Here is an 18,954-nt window from a genome sequence, read left to right as displayed (position 1 = left end):
CGGTTGCTAGATGTCCTAGTTGTGGCCGCTCTTCCGTGCGATCTTCCGGCTGGTACCAGCAAGGTGGCTGACGTAATCAAACTCACTACGCACTTGGTTCGAGTATAAAGCAAGGCTCTAATCAACTTGTTTCAGAACATGGAGGTCTAGTTGTTCTTCACTAGTTCCTTGTCTTTACAAAATGTCCCCGTCAAGCTGGGCCCACACCCGAGTATTTATACTCCTTGGACGGCGCCACCAGCTGGCCGTCCAGTGTTATTTCACAAGTAGTTTCTTGATGAATGATGAGATTTATAACAGTGGCCCTCCTGGGTCACGAGACGTCGAGGCGGACACTCCCAAACGTAGATGGTTACCAACAGTCTGTGGTGCTGGCGGGGGGCCGGGGGGGGGGGGCAAAGGGTCTACTGTCCTCGCCGCCGCCGTCCCCGTCCCGACGGGCCTCTCTTGAGAACGGGCGGAGAAGCACGGGCACCGCGGTTGGGGGAGGAGTGCGGACCTGCTGGGTGCCGGGTGTCGAGGAACCGTCCGCTGGCTCCGTCCCAGTCCAGCCCCTTCTTGCGGAGGGGGGGGGGGCGTGGGTGGGTGTTTCCGTTCCCCCGCAGAGTCCGAAGTTGTCCAGAGGCTTCCCGCCCCGAAAAAGGGAGGGCGCGGAGGAGTGGAGGCGAGGGAGACGGTGTCCAAACCGAAGAATCGGGTCCAAATCCACGAGCGTCTTCTTGCTGGGCGGGGAGGACTGTTGGCCTTCGGGCGCCGGGTGGACGCTTCGGGTGGTCGGGCTGGAAGGGAGGTCCTCAGATGGTCCAGCCACTGGATCTTCTGGCTTGACTAGACGGGGAGTTCCAACCGGGGGTTCCTGCTTCTGGCTGGCGCGGGGGCGTGAGGTCGCTAGAAGGTCTGCACCAGCTGGACGGTGGGCAGGGTCTGCACGGTGTGGATTATCTGGATGCCTTGCAGAGTCTGGAGGCCCTGGACGGTCTGGAGGCCCTGGACGGTCTGCAGTCCCTGGACCGTCTGGAGTCCCTGCACCGTCTGGAGGCCCTGGACGGTCTGGAGGCCCTGGACGGTCTGGAGGCCCTGCACCGTCTGAAAGGTCTGGACGGTCTGGAGCGCCGCCGGGGCCGGCTGCTCCAAGGCGTGGGTGCGCAGGTGCCGTTGGAGGTAGGAGGCCATGACGAAGGCTTTGGAGCAGACGGTGCAGGCGTAGGGCCGCTCGGCCGAGTGGGTACGGCGGTGGAGCAGCAGGTTGGAGGAGTGGGTGAAACTCTTGCCGCAGTCCCCGCACTGGTAGGGCCTCTCGCCGGAGTGGGTGCGCTGGTGCTGGCGCAGGTTGGAGGACTGGGTGAAGGCTTTGCCGCAGAGCAGGCAGGGGTACGGCCGCTCGCCCGTGTGGAGGTGCCGGTGCCGGGACAGGCTGGAGGAGTTCTTGAAGGCCTTGCCGCACTCGCCACAGGCGTAGGGCCTCTCCCCCGTGTGCTGGCGCAGGTGATACTGGTAGTGGGAGGACCACTTGAAGGTCAGGCCGCATTCGCCGCACTTGAAGGCCCGCAGGCCCGTGTGGACCCGCTGGTGGACCGCCAGCAGCGAGGAGCGCTTGAACGCCTTGCCGCACTCCCCGCACTTGTAGGGCCGTTCGCCGGTGTGGCCCCGCTGGTGGTAGCGCAGGCCCGAGGAGCCCTTGAAGGCACGGCCGCACTCCCCGCACTTGTAGGGCCTCTCGGCCGCCCCCCGCTCGGGGGCCGGCGCAGGCAGGGCCTCGTCGCGGGGGACGGAGGAGGAGGAGGAGGGCGGATCCCGCTCGGCGGCCGGCGGCGGCGGGGGCTGCAGGGCGGAGCAGGTCACCTCCGCCCCGGCCTGCACCAGCCGCTGCTCGGCGGTGTGTCCTCGCTGGTGGGCCAGCAGCAGGGCCAGCTGGCCGAAGGTGCGCTCGCAGACGGCGCACTTGAAGGCCGGCTCGTCCCGCTTGGCCGCGGCGGGCGCGGGGGCGGGCTGGTGCGTCTGCTGGTGGCTCAGCAGCAGGTCCTGGGCGCAGAAGGTCTTCTCGCAGCCGGCGCACTGGTAGACCATCTCCACCGTCTCGCTGGCGTGCAGCAGCACCTCGGCCGGGGACACGGCAATCTCCTCCGCCTGCTCCTCCTCCGCCGCCGTGTCCGCCGGGGCGGCCTGCTCCTCCGCCGTGTGACAGCGCAGGTGCTTCTGGAGGTACGGGGCGGCCACGAAGACCTTGGGGCACAGCGGGCACTGGTGGGGGCGGGGGGCGGCGGCGGGGCCGTGGGTGCGGCGGTGGAGCAGCAGGTTGGAGGAGTGGGTGAAACTCTTGCCGCAGTCCCCGCACTGGTAGGGCCGCTCGCCGGAATGGGTGCGCTGGTGCTGGCGCAGGTTGGCCGACTGGGCGAACGCCTTGCCGCAGAGCGGGCAGGGGTACGGCCGTTCGCCCGTGTGGACATGCCGGTGCCGGGAGAGGCTGGAGGAGTTCTTGAAGGCCTTGCCACACTCGCCGCAGGCGTAGGGCCTCTCCCCGGTGTGCTGGCGCAGGTGATACTGGTAGTGGGAGGACCACTTGAAGGTCATGGCGCACAGGCCGCACTTGAAGGCCCGCAGGCCCGTGTGGACGCTCTGGTGGACCGCCAGCAGCGAGGAGCGCTTGAACGCCTTGCCGCACTCCCCGCACTTGTAGGGCCTCTCGCCGGTGTGGCCCCGCTGGTGGTAGAGGAGGGCCGAGGAGCCCTTGAAGGCCCGGCCGCACTCGCCGCACTTGTAGGGCCGCTCTCCGCTGTGCGTGCGCTGGTGGTGGACCAGTCGCGAGGACCACTTGAAGCTTTTCCCGCACTCCAGGCACTCGTACGGACGCTCGCCTCCGCCGGCCCCCGTCCCGCCCCGGGAGCTCCGGGCCGGCGCTTCACTCTCCGCCATGTCCCGACCGAGGAGGCGGGGGCTCGCTCTGCCTCGCTCGCTCGCTCTCCTAGGCGGCACCGGATCGAGGAATGGCGCAGGCCCAATCCTGCAGAAGAGACACAAATATCGAACACAAGGGAGTTAGATACAGCGTAAAGCTCCCTCTACACTGTCCCATCAAACACTCCCAGGGCAGGTACAGCACGGGGTTAGATACAGAGTAAAGCTCCCTCTACACTGTCCCATCAAACACTCCCAGGGCAGGTACAGCACGGGTTAGATACAGAGTAAAGCTCCCTCTACACTGTCCCATCAAACACTCCCAGGGCAGGTACAGCACGGGGTTAGATACAGAGTAAAGCTCCCTCTACACTGTCCCATCAAACACTCCCAGGGCAGGTACAGCACGGGGTCAGATACAGAGTAAAGCTCACTCTACACTGTCCCATCAAACACTCCCAGGGCAGGTACAGCACGGGTTAGATACAGAGTAAAGCTCCCTCTACACTGTCCCATCAAACACTCCCAGGGCAGGTACAGCACGGGTTAGATACAGAGTAAAGCTCCCTCTACACTGTCCCATCAAACACTCCCAGGGCAGGTACAGCGCGGGTTAGATACAGAGTAAAGCTCCCTCTACACTGTCCCATCAAACACTCCCAGGGTAAGTACAGCACGGGGTTAGATACAGAGTAAAGCTCCCTCTACACTGTCCCATCACATACTCCCAGGGCAGGTACAGCACGGGGTTAGATACAGAGTAAAGCTCCCTCTACACTGTCCCATCAAACACTCCCAGGACAGGTACAGCACAGGGTTAGATACAGATTAAAGCTCCCTCTACACTGTCCCATGAAACACTCCCAGGGCAGGTACAGCACGGGTTAGATACAGAGTAAAGCTCCCTCTACACAGCCCCATCAAACACCCCCAAGGCAGGTACATCACGGGGTTAGATACAGAGTAAAGCTCCCTCTACACTGTCCCATCAAACACTCCCAGGGCAGGTACAGCACGGGGTGACATACAGAGTAAAGCTCCCTCTACACTGTCCCATCAAACACTCCCAGGGCAGGTACAGCACGGGTTAGACACAGAGTAAAGCTCCCTCTACACTGTCCCATCAAACACTCCCAGGGCAGGTACAGCACGGGGTTAGATACAGAGTAAAGCTCCCTCTACACTGTCCCATCAAACACTCCCAGGGCAGGTACAGCACGGGGTGACATACAGAGTAAAGCTCCCTCTACACTGTCCCATCAAACACTCCCAGGGCAGGTACAGCACGGGTTAGACACAGAGTAAAGCTCCCTCTACACTGTCCCATCAAACACTCCCAGGGCAGGTACAGCACGGGGTTAGATACAGAGTAAAGATGCCTCTACACTGTCCCAATCACACACTCCCAGGGCAGGTACAGCACAGGGTTAGATACAGAGTAAAGCTCCCTCTACACTGTCAGATCAAACACTCCCAGGGCAGGTACAGCATGGGTTAGATACAGAGTAAAGCTTCCTCTCCACTGTCCCATCAAACACTCCCAGGGCAGGTACAGCACGGGTTAGATACAGAGTAAAACTCCCTCTAAACTGACCCATCAAACACTCCCAGGGCAGGTACAGCACGGGTTAGATACAGAGTAAAGCTCCCTCTACACTGTCCCATCAAACACTCCCAGGGCAGGTACAGCACGGGTTAGATACAGAGTAAAACTCCCTCTAAACAGTCCCATCAAACACTCCCACAGCAGGACCAGCACGGATTAGTTACAGAGTAAAGCTCCCTCTACACTGTCCCATCAAACACTCCCAGGGCAGGTACAGCACGGGTTAGATACAGAGTAAAGCTCCCTCTACACTGTCCCCATCAAACACTCCCAGGGCAGTTACAGCACGGGGTTAGGTACAGAGGAAAGCTCCCTCTACACTGTCCCATCAAACACTCCCAGGGCAGGTACAGCACGGGGTTTGATACAGAGTAAAGCTCCCTCTGCACTGTCCCATCAAACACTCCCAGGGCAGGTACAGCACGGGGTTAGATACAGAGTAAAGCTCCCTCTACACTGTCCCATCAAACACTCCCAGGGCAGGTACAGCATGGGGTCAGATACAGAGTAAAGCTCCCTCTACACTGTCCCATCAAACACTCCCAGGGCAGGTACAGCACGGCTTAGATACAGAGTAAAGCTCCCTCTACACTGTCCCATCAAACACACCCAGGGCAGGTACAGCACGGGTTAGGTACAGAGTAAAGCTCCCTCTACACTGTCCCGTCAAACACTCCCAGGCCAGGTACAGCACGGGTTAGATACAGAGTAAAGCTCCCTGTACACTGTTCCATCAAACACTCCCAGGGCAGGTACAGCACGGGGTTAGATACAGAGTAAAGCTCCCTCTACACTGTCCCATCAAACACTCCCAGGGCAGGTACAGCACGGGTTAGATACAGAGTAAAGCTCCCTCTACACTGTCCCATCAAACACTCTCAGGGCAGGTCTAGCACGGGGTTAGATACAGAGTAAAGCTCCCTCTACACTGTCCCATCAAACACTCCCAGGGCAGGTACAGCACGGGGTTAGATACAGAGTAAAGCTCCCTCTACACTGTCCCATCAAACACTCCCAGGGCAGGTACAGCACGGGGTTAGATACAGAGTAAAGCTCCCTCTACACTGTCCCATCAAACACTCCCAGGGCAGGTACAGCACGGGTTAGATACAGAGTAAAGCTCCCTCTACACTGTCCCATCATACACTCCCAGGGCAGGTACAGCACGGGTTAGATACAGAGTAAAGCTCTCTCTACACTGTCCCCATCAAACACTCCCAGGGCAGGTACAGCACGGGGTTAGATACAGAGTAAATCTCCCTCTACACTGTCCCATCAAACACTCCCAGGGCAGGTACAGCACGGGGTTAGATACAGAGTAAAGCTCCCTCTGCACTGTCCCAACAAACACTCCCAGGGCAGGTACAGCACGGGTTAGATACAGAGTAAAGCTCCCTCGACACTGTCCCATCAAACACTCCCAGGGCAGGTGCAGCACGGGTTAGATACAGAGTAAAGCTCCCTCTACACTGTCCCATCAAACACTACCAGGGCAGGTACAGCACGGGGTTAGATACAGAGTAAAGCGCCCTCTACACTGTCCCATCAAACACTCACAGGGCAGGTACAGCACGGGTTAGATACAGAGTAAAGCTCCCTCAACACTGTCCCATCAAACACTCCCAGGGCAGGTACAGCACGGGTTAGATACAGAGTAAAGCTCCCTCTACACTGTCCCATCAAACACTCCCAGGGCAGGTACAGCACAGGTTAGATACAGAGTAAAGCTCCCTCTACACTGTCCCATCAAACACTCCCAGGGCAGGTACAGCACGGGGTTAGATACAGAGTAAAGCTCCCTCTACACTGTCCCATCAAACTCTCCCAGGGCAGGTACAGCACGGGTTAGATACAGAGTAAAGCTCCCTCTACGCTGTCCCATCAAACACTCTCAGGGCAGGTACAGCACGGGGTTAGATACAGAGTAAAGCTCCCTCTACACTGTCCCATCAAACACTCCCAGGGCAGGTACAGCACGGGGTTAGATACAGAGTAAAGCTCCCTCTACACTGTCCCATCAAACACTCCCAGGGCAGGTACAGCACGGGTTAGATAGAGTAAAGCTCCCTCTACACTGTCCCATCAAAAAATCGGGGATGCGCAAGAGGCCAGAATTGGAGGAGCGCAGAGATCTCGGAGGGTGGTACGGCTGGCGGAGATTGCAGAGATAGGGAGTGGGCGAGGGCCATGGAGGGATTGGAACAGCAGGATGAGAATTGTAGGGGCTGGAGGAGGTTACAGAGATAGGGAGGGGGCGAGGGGCCATGGAGGGATTTGAACAGGAGGATGAGAATTGTAGGGGCTGGAGGAGGTTACAGAGATAGGGAGGAGCGAGGGGCATGGAGGGATTTGAACAGGAGGATGAGAATTGTAGGGGCTGGAGGAGGTTACAGAGATTGGGAGGGGGTGAGGGCCATGGAGGGATTTGAACAGGAGGATGAGAATTGTAGGGCTGGAGGAGGTTACAGAGATAGGGAGGGGGGCGAGGGCCATGGAGGGATTTGAACAGGAGGATGAGAATTGTAGAGGCTGGAGGAGGTTACAGGGATAGGGAGGGGGCGAGGGCCATGGAGGGATTTGAACAGGAGGATGAGAATTGTAGGGGCTGGAGGAGGTTACAGAGATAGGGAGGGGGTGAGGGCCATGGTGGGATTTGAACAGGAGGATGAGAATTGTAGGGGCTGGAGGAGGTTACAGAGATAGGGAGGGGGCGAGGGCCATGGAGGGATTTGAACAGGAGGATGAGAATTGTAGGGGCTGGAGTAGGTTACAGAGATAGGGAGGGGGCGAGGGCCATGGAGGGATTTGAACAGGAGGATGAGAATTGTAGGGGCTGGAGTAGGTTACAGAGATAGGGAGGGGGCGAGGGCCATGGAGGGATTTGAACAGGAGGATGAGAATTGTAGAGGCTGGAGGAGGTTACAGAGATAGGGAGGGGGCGAGGGCCATGGAGGGATTTGAACTGGAGGATGAGAATTGTAGGGCTGGAGGAGGTTACAGAGATAGGGAGGGGGCGAGGGGCCATGGAGGAATTTGAACAGGAGTGTGAGAATTGTAGGGCTGGAGGAGGTTACAGAGATAGGGAGGGGGCGAGGGCCATGGAGGGATTTGAACAGGAGGATGAGAATTGTAGGGGCTGGAGGAGGTTGCAGAGATAGGGAGGGGGCGAGGGGCCATGGAGGGATTTGAACAGGAGGATGAGAATTGTAGGGCTGGAGGAGGTTACAGAGATAGGGAGGGGGCGAGGGGCCATGGAGGAATTTGAACAGGAGGATGAGAATTGTAGGGCTGGAGGAGGTTACAGAGATAGGGAGGGGGCGAGGGGCCATGGAGGAATTTGAACAGGAGTGTGAGAATTGTAGGGCTGGAGGAGGTTACAGAGATAGGGAGGGGGCGAGGGCCATGGAGGGATTTGAACAGGAGGATGAGAATTGTAGGGGCTGGAGGAGGTTGCAGAGATAGGGAGGGGGCGAGGGGCCATGGAGGGATTTGAACAGGAGTATGAGAATTGTAGGGGCTGGAGGAGGTTACAGAGATAGGGAGGGGGCGAGGGCCATGGAGGAATTTGAACAGGAGGATGAGAATTGTAGGGCTGGAGGAGGTTACAGAGATAGGGAGGGTGCGAGGGGCCATGGTGGGATTTGAACAGGAGGATGAGAATTGTAGGGGCTGGAGGAGGTTGCAGAGATAGGGAGGGGGCGAGGGCCATGGAGGAATTTGAACAGGAGGATGAGAATTGTAGGGGCTGGAGGAAGTTATAGAGATAGGGAGGGGGCGAGGGCCATGGAGGAATTTGAACAGGAGGATGAGAATTGTAGGGGCTGGAGGAAGTTATAGAGATAGGGAGGGGGCGAGGGCCAGGGAGGGATTTGAACAGGAGGATGAGAATTGTAGGGGCTGGAGGAGGTTACAGAGATAGGGAGGGGGCGAGGGGCCATGGAGGGATTTGAACAGGAGGATGAGAATTGTACGGGCTGGAGGAGGTTACAGAGATAGGGAGGGGGCGAGGGCCATGGAGGGATTTGAACAGGAGGATGAGAATTGTAGGGGCTGGAGTAGGTTACAGAGATAGGGAGGGGGCGAGGGCCATGGCGGGATTTGAACAGGAGGATGAGAATTGTAGGGGCTGGAGGAGGTTACAGAGATAGGGAGGGGGCGAGGGCCATGGAGGGATTTGAACAGGAGGATGAGAATTGTAGGGGCTGGAGGAGGTTATAGAGATAGGGAGGGGGCGAGACCCAATCTCTCTTCATACGTCACTCCTGCCATCCCAGGTATCAGTCTGGTGAATCTTCGCTGCACTCCCTCCATGGCAAGAACATCCTTCTGAAGGGTAACTAGGGATGGGCAATAAATGCTGGACATGAAGAAGCCAAATGGAATGTTGGCCTTTATTGCAAGGGGGGTTGGAGTATAAAAGTAGGGAAGTCCTGCTACAACTGTACAGGGTATTGGTGAGACCACACCTTGCGTACTGTGTACAGTTTTGATCTCCTTATTTAAGGAAGGATATACTTGCATTGGAGGCAGTTCAGAGACGATTCACGAGGTTGATTCCGGAGATGAGGGGGTGGACTTATGAGGAAAGGTTGAGCAGGTTGGGCCTATACTCATTGGAGTTTAGAAGAATGAGAGGGGATCTTATTGAAACATGTAAGATTCTAAGGGGGCTCGACAGAGTAGATGCAGAGAGGATGTTTCCCCCTCGTGGGGGAATCTAGAACTCGGGGGCATAGTTTCAGAATAATGGGTCGCCCTTTTAAATCGGAAATGAGGAGGAATTTCTTCTCTGAGAGGGTGGTGACTCTGTGGAATCCTCTACCCCACAGAGCTGTGGAGGCGGAGTCGCTCAATATATTCAAGGTGGAGACAGACAGATTTTTGAGCTATAGGGGAGTCGAGGGTTATGGGGAGCGGGCAGGAAAGTGGAATTGAGGCCAAGATCAGATCAGCCATGATCTTATTGAATGGCGGAGCAGGCTCGAGGGGCCGAATGGCCGACTCCTGCTCCTACATCTTATGGTCTTATGTTACTGAGGTGGATATAGGCGCTGTTAGTTGGAGGCAGTAGTAGGCTAAATGCTAGAATCTGTTAATATGGACCTGGTAACAGAGCACTTAGAAAATCATAATATGCAAGTTTGCAGACGACACAAAGCTGGGTGGGCGTGTGTGCTGTGAGGAGGATGCCGAGAAACTCCAGGATGATTTGGACAAGTTGGGTGATTGGGCAGAAGCATGGCAAATGCAGTATAGCGTGGATAAATGCGAGGTTATCCACTTTGGTGGCAAAAACAGGAAGGCAGATTATTATCTGAACGGCAATAGATTGGGAGAAGGGGAAGTGCAACGAGACCCTGGGTGTCCTTGTGCACCAGTCGCTGAAGGTAAGCATGCAGGTGCAGCAGGCGGTTAAGAAGGCAAATGGTATGTTGGCCTTCGTAGCGAGAGGATTCGAGTACAGGAGCAAGGATGTCTTGCTGCAGTTGTACAGGGCCTTGGTGAGACCACATCTTGAGTATTGTGTGCAGTTTTGGTCGCCTTATCTGAGGAAGGATGTTCTTGCCATGGAAGGAGTGCAGCGAAGATTCACCAGACTGATACCTGGGATGGCAGGAATGACGTATGAGGAGAGATTGGGTCGATTGGGCTTATACTCGCTGGAGTTTAGAAGAATGAGAGGAGATCTCATTGAAACTTATAAAATTCTAACAGGACTGGACAGACTAGATGCAGGAAGGATGTTCCCGATGGCGGGGAGTCCAGAACCAGGGGTCACAGTCTAAGGATAAGGGGTAAGCCATTTAGGACAGAGATGAGGAGGAATTTCTTCACCCAGAGAGTGGTGAACCTGTGGAATTCTCTACCACAGAAGGCAGTCGAGGCCAATTCATTAAATATATTCAAGAAGGAGTTGGATATATTTTTTAAGGCTAAAGGGATCAAGGGATATGGGGAGAAGGCAGGGACCGGGTACTGAATTTGGATGATCAGCCATGATCTCATTGAATGGTGGAGCAGGCTCGAGGGGCCGAATGGCCTACTCCTGCTCCTATCTTCTATGTTGCTATGTTTAGGCAGAGTCAACATGGATTTATGAAAGGGAAATCATGTTTGACAAATTTATTAAGATGTAACTAGTAGGATGGATAAGGGGGAACCAGTGGATGTGGTGTATTTGGATTTTCAAAAAGCATTCAACAGGATGCCACACAAGAGGTTATTACACAAAATTAGGGCTCGTGGGGTCGGGGGTAATATATTAACATGGATTGAGGATTGGTTAATGGACAGAAAACACGAGAGTAGGAATAAACAGGATTTTTTCGGGTTGGCAGGCTGTAACTAGCGGGGGTACCGCAAGGATCGGTGCTTTGGGCCTCAGCTATTTACAATCTATCTCAATGACTTAGATGAAACATAGAAACATAGAAGATAGGAGCAGGAGTAGGCCATTCGGCCCCTCGAGCCTGCTCCGCCATTCAATGCGATCATGGCTGATCATCCAAATTCAGTACCCTGCCCCTGCCTTCTCCCCATATCCCTTGATCCCTTTAGCCTGGTGAATCTTCGCTGCACTCCTTCCATGGCAAGAACATCCTTCCTCAGGTAAGGCGACAAAAACTGCACACAATACTCAAGGTGTGATCTCACCAAGGCCCTGTACAACTGTAGGAAGACATCCTTGTTCCTGTACTCGAACCCTCGCTACGAAGGCCAACATACCATTTGCCTTCTTAACCGCCTGCTGCACCTGCATGCTTACCTTCAGCGACTGGTGCACAAGAACACCCAGGTCTCTTTGCACTTCCCCTTCTCCCAATCTATTGCCATTCAAATAATAATCTGCCTTCCTGTTTTTGCCACCAAAGTGGATAACCTCACATTTATCCACATTATAGTGCATTTGCCATGTTTCTGCCCAATCACCCAACCTGTCCAAATCGTACTGGAGTTTCCCGACATCCTCCTCACAGCTTACCCTCCCACCCAGCTTTGTGTCGTCTGAAAATTTGGAGATATTACATTCAATTCCCTCGTCCAGATCATTAGTATATATTGTGAACAGCTGGGGTCCTAGGACCGATCCTTGCGGTACCCCACTCGTCACTGCCTGCCACTCGGAAAACGACCCGTTTATTCCAACTCTTTGCTTTCTGTCCGCCAACCAGTTCTCTATCCAAGTCAATACCTTGCCCCCAATCCCATGTGCCTTAATTTTGCACGCTAATCTCTTATGTCGGACCTTATCGAAAGCCTTCTGAAAGTCCAAATACACCACATCCACTGGTTCTCCCTTATCTATTTTGCCAGTTACATCCTCAAAACATTCCAGTAGATTAGTCAAGCATGATTTACCTTTTGTAAATCCATGTTGACTTTGTCCGATCCTGTCACTGCTTTCCAAGTGCTCTGCTATTACATCTTTTATAACGGACTCTAGCATTTTCCCCACTACTGATGTCAGTCTGGTGAATTCCCCGCTTTTTCGCTACCACCTTGAAGGGACTGAGTGTATCGTATCCAAGTTTGCTGACGATACAAAGTTAGGTGGGAAAGTGAGCTATGAGGAGGGCGCAAAGAGGCTACAGAGAGATATAGACGGGTTGACTGAGTGAGCAAGAACACGGCACATGGAATACAATGCGGAGAAATGTGAAGTTATCCACTTTGGTCGGAAAAATAGAAAAGCAGAGTATTTTTTAAATGGTGAGAGATTGGGAAATGTTGGTGTTCAGAGTGTCCTTGTACACGAATCACTGAAAGTTAACACGCAGGTACAGCAAGCAATTAGGAAAGCAAATGGTATGTTGGCCTTTGTTACAAAGGAATTTGAGTATAAGAATAAATAAGTCTTACTGCAATTATACAGGGCGTCGGTGAGGCCACGCCTGGAGTACTGTGGACAGTTCTGGTCTCTTTACCGAAGGAAGGATATACTTGCCTTAGAGCGAGTGCAGCGAAGGTTCACCAGACTGGTTCCTGGGATGAGGGGATTGCCCTATGAGGAGAGATTGAGTAGAGTTTAGCAGAATGAGAGGTGATCTCATTGAAACGTGTAGAATTCTTAAGGGGCTTGGCAAGGATAATGTTGGGAAAAATGATTCCCCTGCCTGGGGAATCTAGAACACAGGGTCACAGTCACAGAATAAGGGGTCAGCCATTTAAGACTGAAATGAGGAGGAATTTATTCATAGAAACATAGAAGATAGGAGCAGGAGTCGGCCATTCGGCCCCTCGAGCCTGCTCCGCCATTTAATGAGATCATGGCTGATCATCCAAATTCAGTACCCTGTCCCTACTTTCTCCCCATATCCCTTGATCCCTTTAGCCTTAAGAAATATATCTAACTCCTTCTTGAATATATTTAATGAATTGGCCTCAACTGCCTTCTGTGGTAGAGAATTCCACAGGTTCACCGCTCTCTGGGTGAAGAAATTCCTCCTCATCTCTGTCCTAAATGGCTTACCCCTTATCCTTAGACTGTGACCCCTGGTTCTGGACTCCCCGACCATCAGGAACATCCTTCCTGCATCTAGTCTGTCCAGTCCTGTTAGAATTTTATAAGTTTCAATGAGGTCCCCTCTCATTCTTCTAAACTCCAGCGAGTATAAGCCCAATCGACCCAATCTCTCCTCATACGTCATTCCTGCCATCCCAGGTATCAGTCTGGTGAATCTTCGCTGCACTCCCTCCATGGCAAGAACATCCTTCCTCAGATAAGGCGACCAAAGCTGCACACAATACTCAAGGTGTGGTCTCACCAAGGACCTGTACAACTGCAGCAAGACATCCTTGTTCCTGTACTCGAACCCTCTCGCTACGAAGGCCAACATACCATTTGCCTTCTTAACCGCCTGCTGCACCTGCATGCTTACCTTCAGCGACTGGTGCACAAGGACACCCAGGTCTCGTTGCACTTCCCCTTCTCCCAATCTATTGCCGTTCAGATAATAATCTGTCTTCCTGTTTTTGCCACCAAAGTGGATAACCTCGCATTTATCCACATTATACTGCATCTGCCATGCATCTGCCCAATCACCCAACCTGTCCAAATCATACTGGAGTTTCTCGGCATCCTCCTCACAGCACACACGCCCACCCAGCTTTGTGTTGTCTGCAAACCTGGAGATATTACATCTAGTTCCCTCGTCTAGATCATTAATATATATTGTGAACAGCTGGGGTCCTAGGACCGATCTCTGCGGTACCCCACTAGTCACTGCCTGCCACTCGGAAAAAGACCCGTTTATTCCAACTCTTTGCTTCCTGTCTGCCAACCAGTTCTCTATCCAAGTCAATACCTTACCCCCAATCCCATGTGCCTTAACTTTACACGCTAATCTCTTATGCGGGACCTTATCGAACGTCACAGAATAAGGGGTCGGCCATTTAAGACTGAAATGAGGAGGAATTTATTCACTCAGAGGGTGGCGAATCTTTGGATTCACGGTGGCATAGTGGTTAGCACTGTTGCCTCACAGCGCCAGGGACCCGGGTTCAAATCTGGCCTCGGGTGACTGTCTGTGTGGAGTTTGCACATTCTCCCCGTGTTTGCGTGGGTTTCCTCCGGGTGCTCCGGTTTCCTCCCACAGTCCAAAAATGTGCGGGTTAGGTTGATTGGCCATGATAAAAATTGGCCCTTAGTGTTAGGGGGGATTAAATACGTGGGGTTACGGGGATAGGGCTTGGGTGGGATGGCTGTCAGTGTAGGGATCGGGTGCTAGGGTTTGGATGATCAGCCATAATCTCGTTGAATGGCGGAGCAGGGCCGAATGGCCTACTCCTGCTCCTAGTTTCTATGTTTCTCTACCTCAGAGAGCTGTGGAGGCTCAGTTGTTGAGTATATTTAAGACAAAGGTCGATAAATTTGGGGGAATTAAGGGATATGGGGATAGTGCGGAAAGGTGGAGTTGAGGTCGATGATCAGCCATGATCTTATTGAATGGCTCGAGGGGCCAAATGGCCGACTCCTGCTCCTATTGCTTATGTTCTTATGCTGCGGATATGTGGTCGGAATCTCATTTCAGGGTCAAATATGGCACCAAGGTTGCGAACAGTGCGGTTCAGCCTCAGACACGTTAGGGAGAGGGATGGAGTCAGTGGCTCGGGAACGGAGTTTGTGGCGGACACCAAAAACAATGGCTTCAGTCTTCTCAATATTCAATTGGACACGTGGCAGATGACGTTTAACGCAGAAAAGTGCAAAGTGGTACGTTCTGGTAGGAAGAGCGAAGAGAGGCAATATAAACTAAAGGATACAACCCTGAAGGGGGTGCATGAACAGAGAGACCTGGGGGTATATGTGCACAAATCGTTGAAGGTGGCAGGGCAGGTTGAGAAAGCGGTTAAAAAAGCATACGGGATCCTGGGCTTCATGAATAGAAGCATTGAGTACAAAAGCAAAGAAGCTTTGATGAACCTGTATAAAACACTGGTCCGGCCGCAACTGTGTCCAATTCTGGGCACCGCACTTTAGGAAGGATGCCATGGTTTAGAGAGGGTGCAGAGGAGATTTACTAGAATGGTTCCAGGGATGAGGGACTTCAGTGATGTGGAGAGACTGGAGAAGCTGGGGTTGTTCTCCTTAGAGCAGAGAAGGTTAAGAGGAGATTGACCAGAATGGTTTCAGGGATGAGTGACTTCAGTGATGTGGAGAGACTGGAGAAGCTGGGATTGTTCTCCTTAGAGCAGAGAAGGTTAAGGGGAGATTGACCAGAATGGTACCAGGGATGAGGGACTTTAGTGATGTGGAGAGACTGGAGAAGCTGGGGTTGTTCTCCTTAGAGCAGAGAAGGTTAAGGGGAGATTGACCAGAATGGTACCAGGGATGAGGACTTCAGTGATGTGGAGAGACTGGAGAAGCTGGGATTGTTCTCCTTAGAGCAGAGAAGGTTAAGGGGAGATTGACCAGAATGGTTTCAGGGATGAGTGACTTCAGTGATGTGGAGAGACTGGAGAAGCTGGGATTGTTCTCCTTAGAGCAGAGAAGGTTAAGGGGAGATTGACCAGAATGGTACCAGGGATGAGGGACTTCAGTGATGTGGAGAGACTGGAGAAGCTGGGGTTGTTCTCCTTAGAGCAGAGAAGGTTAAGGGGAGATTGACCAGAATGGTACCAGGGATGAAGGACTTCAGTGATGTGGAGAGACTGGAGAAGCTGGGGTTGTTCTCCTTAGAGCAGAGAAGGTTAAGGGGAGATTGACCAGAATGGTACCAGGGATGAGGACTTCAGTGATGTGGAGAGACTGGAGAAGCTGGGGTTGTTCTCCTTAGAGCAGAGAAGGTTAAGGGGAGATTGACCAGAATGGTACCAGGGATGAGGGTCTTCAGTGATGTGGAGAGACTGGAGAAGAACATAAGAACATAAGAAATAGGAGCAGGAGTAGGCCAATCGGCCCCTCGAGCCTGCTCTGCCATTCAATAAGATCATGGCTGATCTGATCCTAACCGCCAATCCACTATCACAGAACCATCTCCTGAATCTAACAGAATTAGACACACGAAATAGGAGCAGAATCAGGCTACACGGCCCCTGGGCCCGCTCCGCTACCCACAGGGCCATGACCGATCCGAACCTAGACTCATGTCCAAATTCCTGCCCGCTCCCCATAACCCTTAATTCCCTTTACTTCTAGGAAACGGTCTATTTCTGTTTTAAATTTATGTAATGATGTAGCTTCTACAGCTTTTTGGGGCAGCATATTCCATGGACCTACCACCCTCTGAGTGAAGTAGTTCCTCCTCATCTCAGTTTTGAAAGAGCAGCCCCTTATTTTAAGACTATGCCCCCTAGTTCTAGTTTCACCCATCATCGGGAACATCCTCCCTGCATCCACCCGATCCAACCCCTTCACAATCTTATATATCTCAATAAGATCGCCTCTCATTCTTCTGAACTCCAATGAGTAGAGTCCCAATCTACTCAACCTCTCCTCATATGTCCATCCCCTCATCCCCGGGATTAACCGAGTGAACCTTCTTTGTACTGACTCGAGAGCAAGTATGTCCTTTCTTAAGTATGGACACCAAAACTGTATGCAGTATTCCAGGTGCGGTCTCACCAATACCTTGTACAACTGAAGCAATACCTCCCTATTTTTATATTCTATCCCCCTAGCAATGAAAGCCAACATTCCATTGGCTTTCTTAATCACTTGCTGCACCTGCATACTAACCTTTTGAGTTTCGTGCACCAGGACCCCCAGATCCCTTTGTACTTCAGTACTTTCCAGTTTCTTGCCATTAAGATAATAACTTGCTCTACGATTTTTCCTGCCAAAGTGCATAAACTCACTTTCCAGTATTGTATTCCATCTGCCAAATCTCTGCCCACTTATTAGCCTGTCGATGTCCCCTTGCAGGTTTTTTATGTCCTCCTCACTCACTACTTTCCCTCGCATCTTAGTATCATCTGCAAACTTTGATATGTTACACTCGGTCCCCTCCTCCAAATCGTTAATATAGATTGTAAAGAGTTGGGGACCCAGCACTGACCCCTGCGGAACACCACTAGTTACTGATTGCCAGTCTGAGAATGAACCATTTATCCCAACTCTCTGCCTTCTGTTAGATAGCCAATCCTCTATCCATGCCAGAATATTACCCCCAATCCCGTGATTTTTTATCTTAAGCAATAATCTTTTGTGTGGCACCTTGTCAAATGCCTTTTGGAAGTCTAAATACACTACGTCCACTGGTTCACCTTTATCCACCCTATACGTTACTTCCTCAAAGAACTCCAGCAAATTTGTCAAACATGACTTCCCCTTCATAAAACCATGCTGACTTTGTCCTATTAAATTGTGATTGTCCAAATGTCCTGTTACTGTCTCCTTAATAATGGACTCCAAAATTTTACCTACCACAGATGTTAGGCTAACCGGTCTATAGTTTCCAGCCTTCTGTCTACTGCCGTTTTTAAATAAGGGTGTTACATTAGCAGTTTTCCAGTCTGCCGGGACCTTTGCCGAGTCCAGGGAGTTTTGGAAAATTATTACCAATGCATCCACAATCCCTACCGCCACTTCCCTCAAGACCCTAGGATGTAAGCCTTCAGGTCCAGGTGATTTATCCGCCTTGAGTCCCATTATTTTACCCAGTACCACTTCCTTAGTGATTTTGATCGTGTTTAGCTCCTCCCCGCCTTTAGCCCCCTGTTTGTCCAGTGTTGGGATATTCTTAGTGTCTTCTACTGTAAAGACTGATACAAAATATTCATTCAGTGTTTTTGCCATCTCCATATTTCCCACCATTAATTTCCCGGTCTCATCCTCTAAGGGACCAACATTTACTTTAGCCACCCTTTTTCTTTTTATATAACTATAAAAACTCTTACAATGTTTTTATATTTTTTGCTAATTTACTTTCATAATCTATCTTCCCTTTCTTAATCAATCTTTTTGTTATTTTTTGCTGTCTTTTAAAGTTTTCCCAATCCTCTATCCTCCCACTAGATTTGGCTACCTTATATGCCCTTGTTTTTAGTCGAATACTATCCTTAATTTCTTTACTTAGCCACGGATGGCTGTCTTTTCTTTTACACCCTTTTCTTCTCAGTGGAATATATATTTTTTGGAAGTTGTAAAATAACTCCTTGAATGTACACCACTGATCATGTATCGTTACACTTTAATCTATTTTCCCAATCCACTCTACTCAATTCCACTCTCATACCTTCATAGTCTCCTTTATTCAAGCTTAGCACGCTTGTTTGAGATCCAACCTTCTCACCCTCTAATTGAATATGGAATTCAACCATGTTATGGTCACTCATTCCAAGGGGATCCTTTACTAGGACATTTTTAATTAATCCCGTCTCGTTACACAGGACCAGGTCTAAGGTTGCTTGCCCCCTGGTCGGTTCAGTTACATACTGCTCAAGAAACCCATCCCTAATACACTCAATGAACTCATCCTCAAGGCTGCTCTGCCCAATTTGATTTGTCCAATTAATATGATAGTTGAAATCCCCCATAATTATAGATGTTCCCTTATTACAAGCCTCAACTATTTCCTGATTGATACTCCGTCCAACAGAGTTGCCACTGTTCGGAGGCCTATAGACTACGCCCACTAGTGTTTTTTTCCCCTTCTTATTCCTTACCTCCACCCAAACTGTTTCATTATCCTGATCTTTTGACCCAATATCATTTCTCTGTATTACAGTGATTCCTTCCTTTATTAACATAGCCACCCCACCTCCCCTTCCTTCCTGCCTGTCCTTCCTGATCATTAAATAACCTGGTATGTTTAATTCCCAGGCATTGTCACCCTGCAGCCATGTTTCTGTAATGGCCACAAAATCATACCCATATGTAGTTATTTGTGCCATTAACTCATCTATTTTGTTACGAATGCTACGTGCATTCAGATAGAGAACTTTCAAAGATGTTTTGTGACACTTAGTTCCTGCTTTTGCCCTTTTTATTACTTTACCTTTTACTCCATACC

General features: G+C 51.7%; 2 protein-coding genes across 3 annotated transcripts in view; both read right to left on the bottom strand.

The window, feature by feature from the left end:
• LOC147084901 (cytohesin-2) overlaps positions 1-18,954 on the bottom strand; it is a 552,369-nt gene that overhangs the window by 305,731 nt on the left and 227,684 nt on the right. The window lies entirely within an intron of this gene.
• Positions 771-18,954, bottom strand: part of LOC147084903 (uncharacterized) — a 39,200-nt gene continuing 21,016 nt past the window's right edge. Inside the window, exons 1-2 of one of the 2 annotated variants that reach the window (XM_085979608.1) lie at positions 12,362-12,493; positions 771-3,001 (exon numbers count right to left, since the gene is read on the bottom strand). In XM_085979608.1, coding sequence (XP_085835734.1) covers positions 889-2,913 — 2,025 coding nt within the window. In that variant the 5' untranslated portion in view covers positions 2,914-3,001; positions 12,362-12,493 and the 3' untranslated portion in view covers positions 771-888. Of the gene's footprint in view, positions 3,002-12,361; positions 12,494-18,954 lie in introns of those variants that run through there. The other variant, XM_085979609.1, reaches the window with a different exon arrangement.

The sequence above is a fragment of the Somniosus microcephalus genome, unplaced genomic scaffold, assembly GCF_052327205.1.
Source record: "Somniosus microcephalus isolate GS21.2 unplaced genomic scaffold, FLI_Smic_1.0 unresolved_chr9, whole genome shotgun sequence".
NCBI lineage: Eukaryota > Metazoa > Chordata > Chondrichthyes > Squaliformes > Somniosidae > Somniosus > Somniosus microcephalus.
The sequence above is the reverse complement of the archived record's forward strand: the minus strand, read 5'-3'. Positions and strand labels throughout refer to the sequence as shown.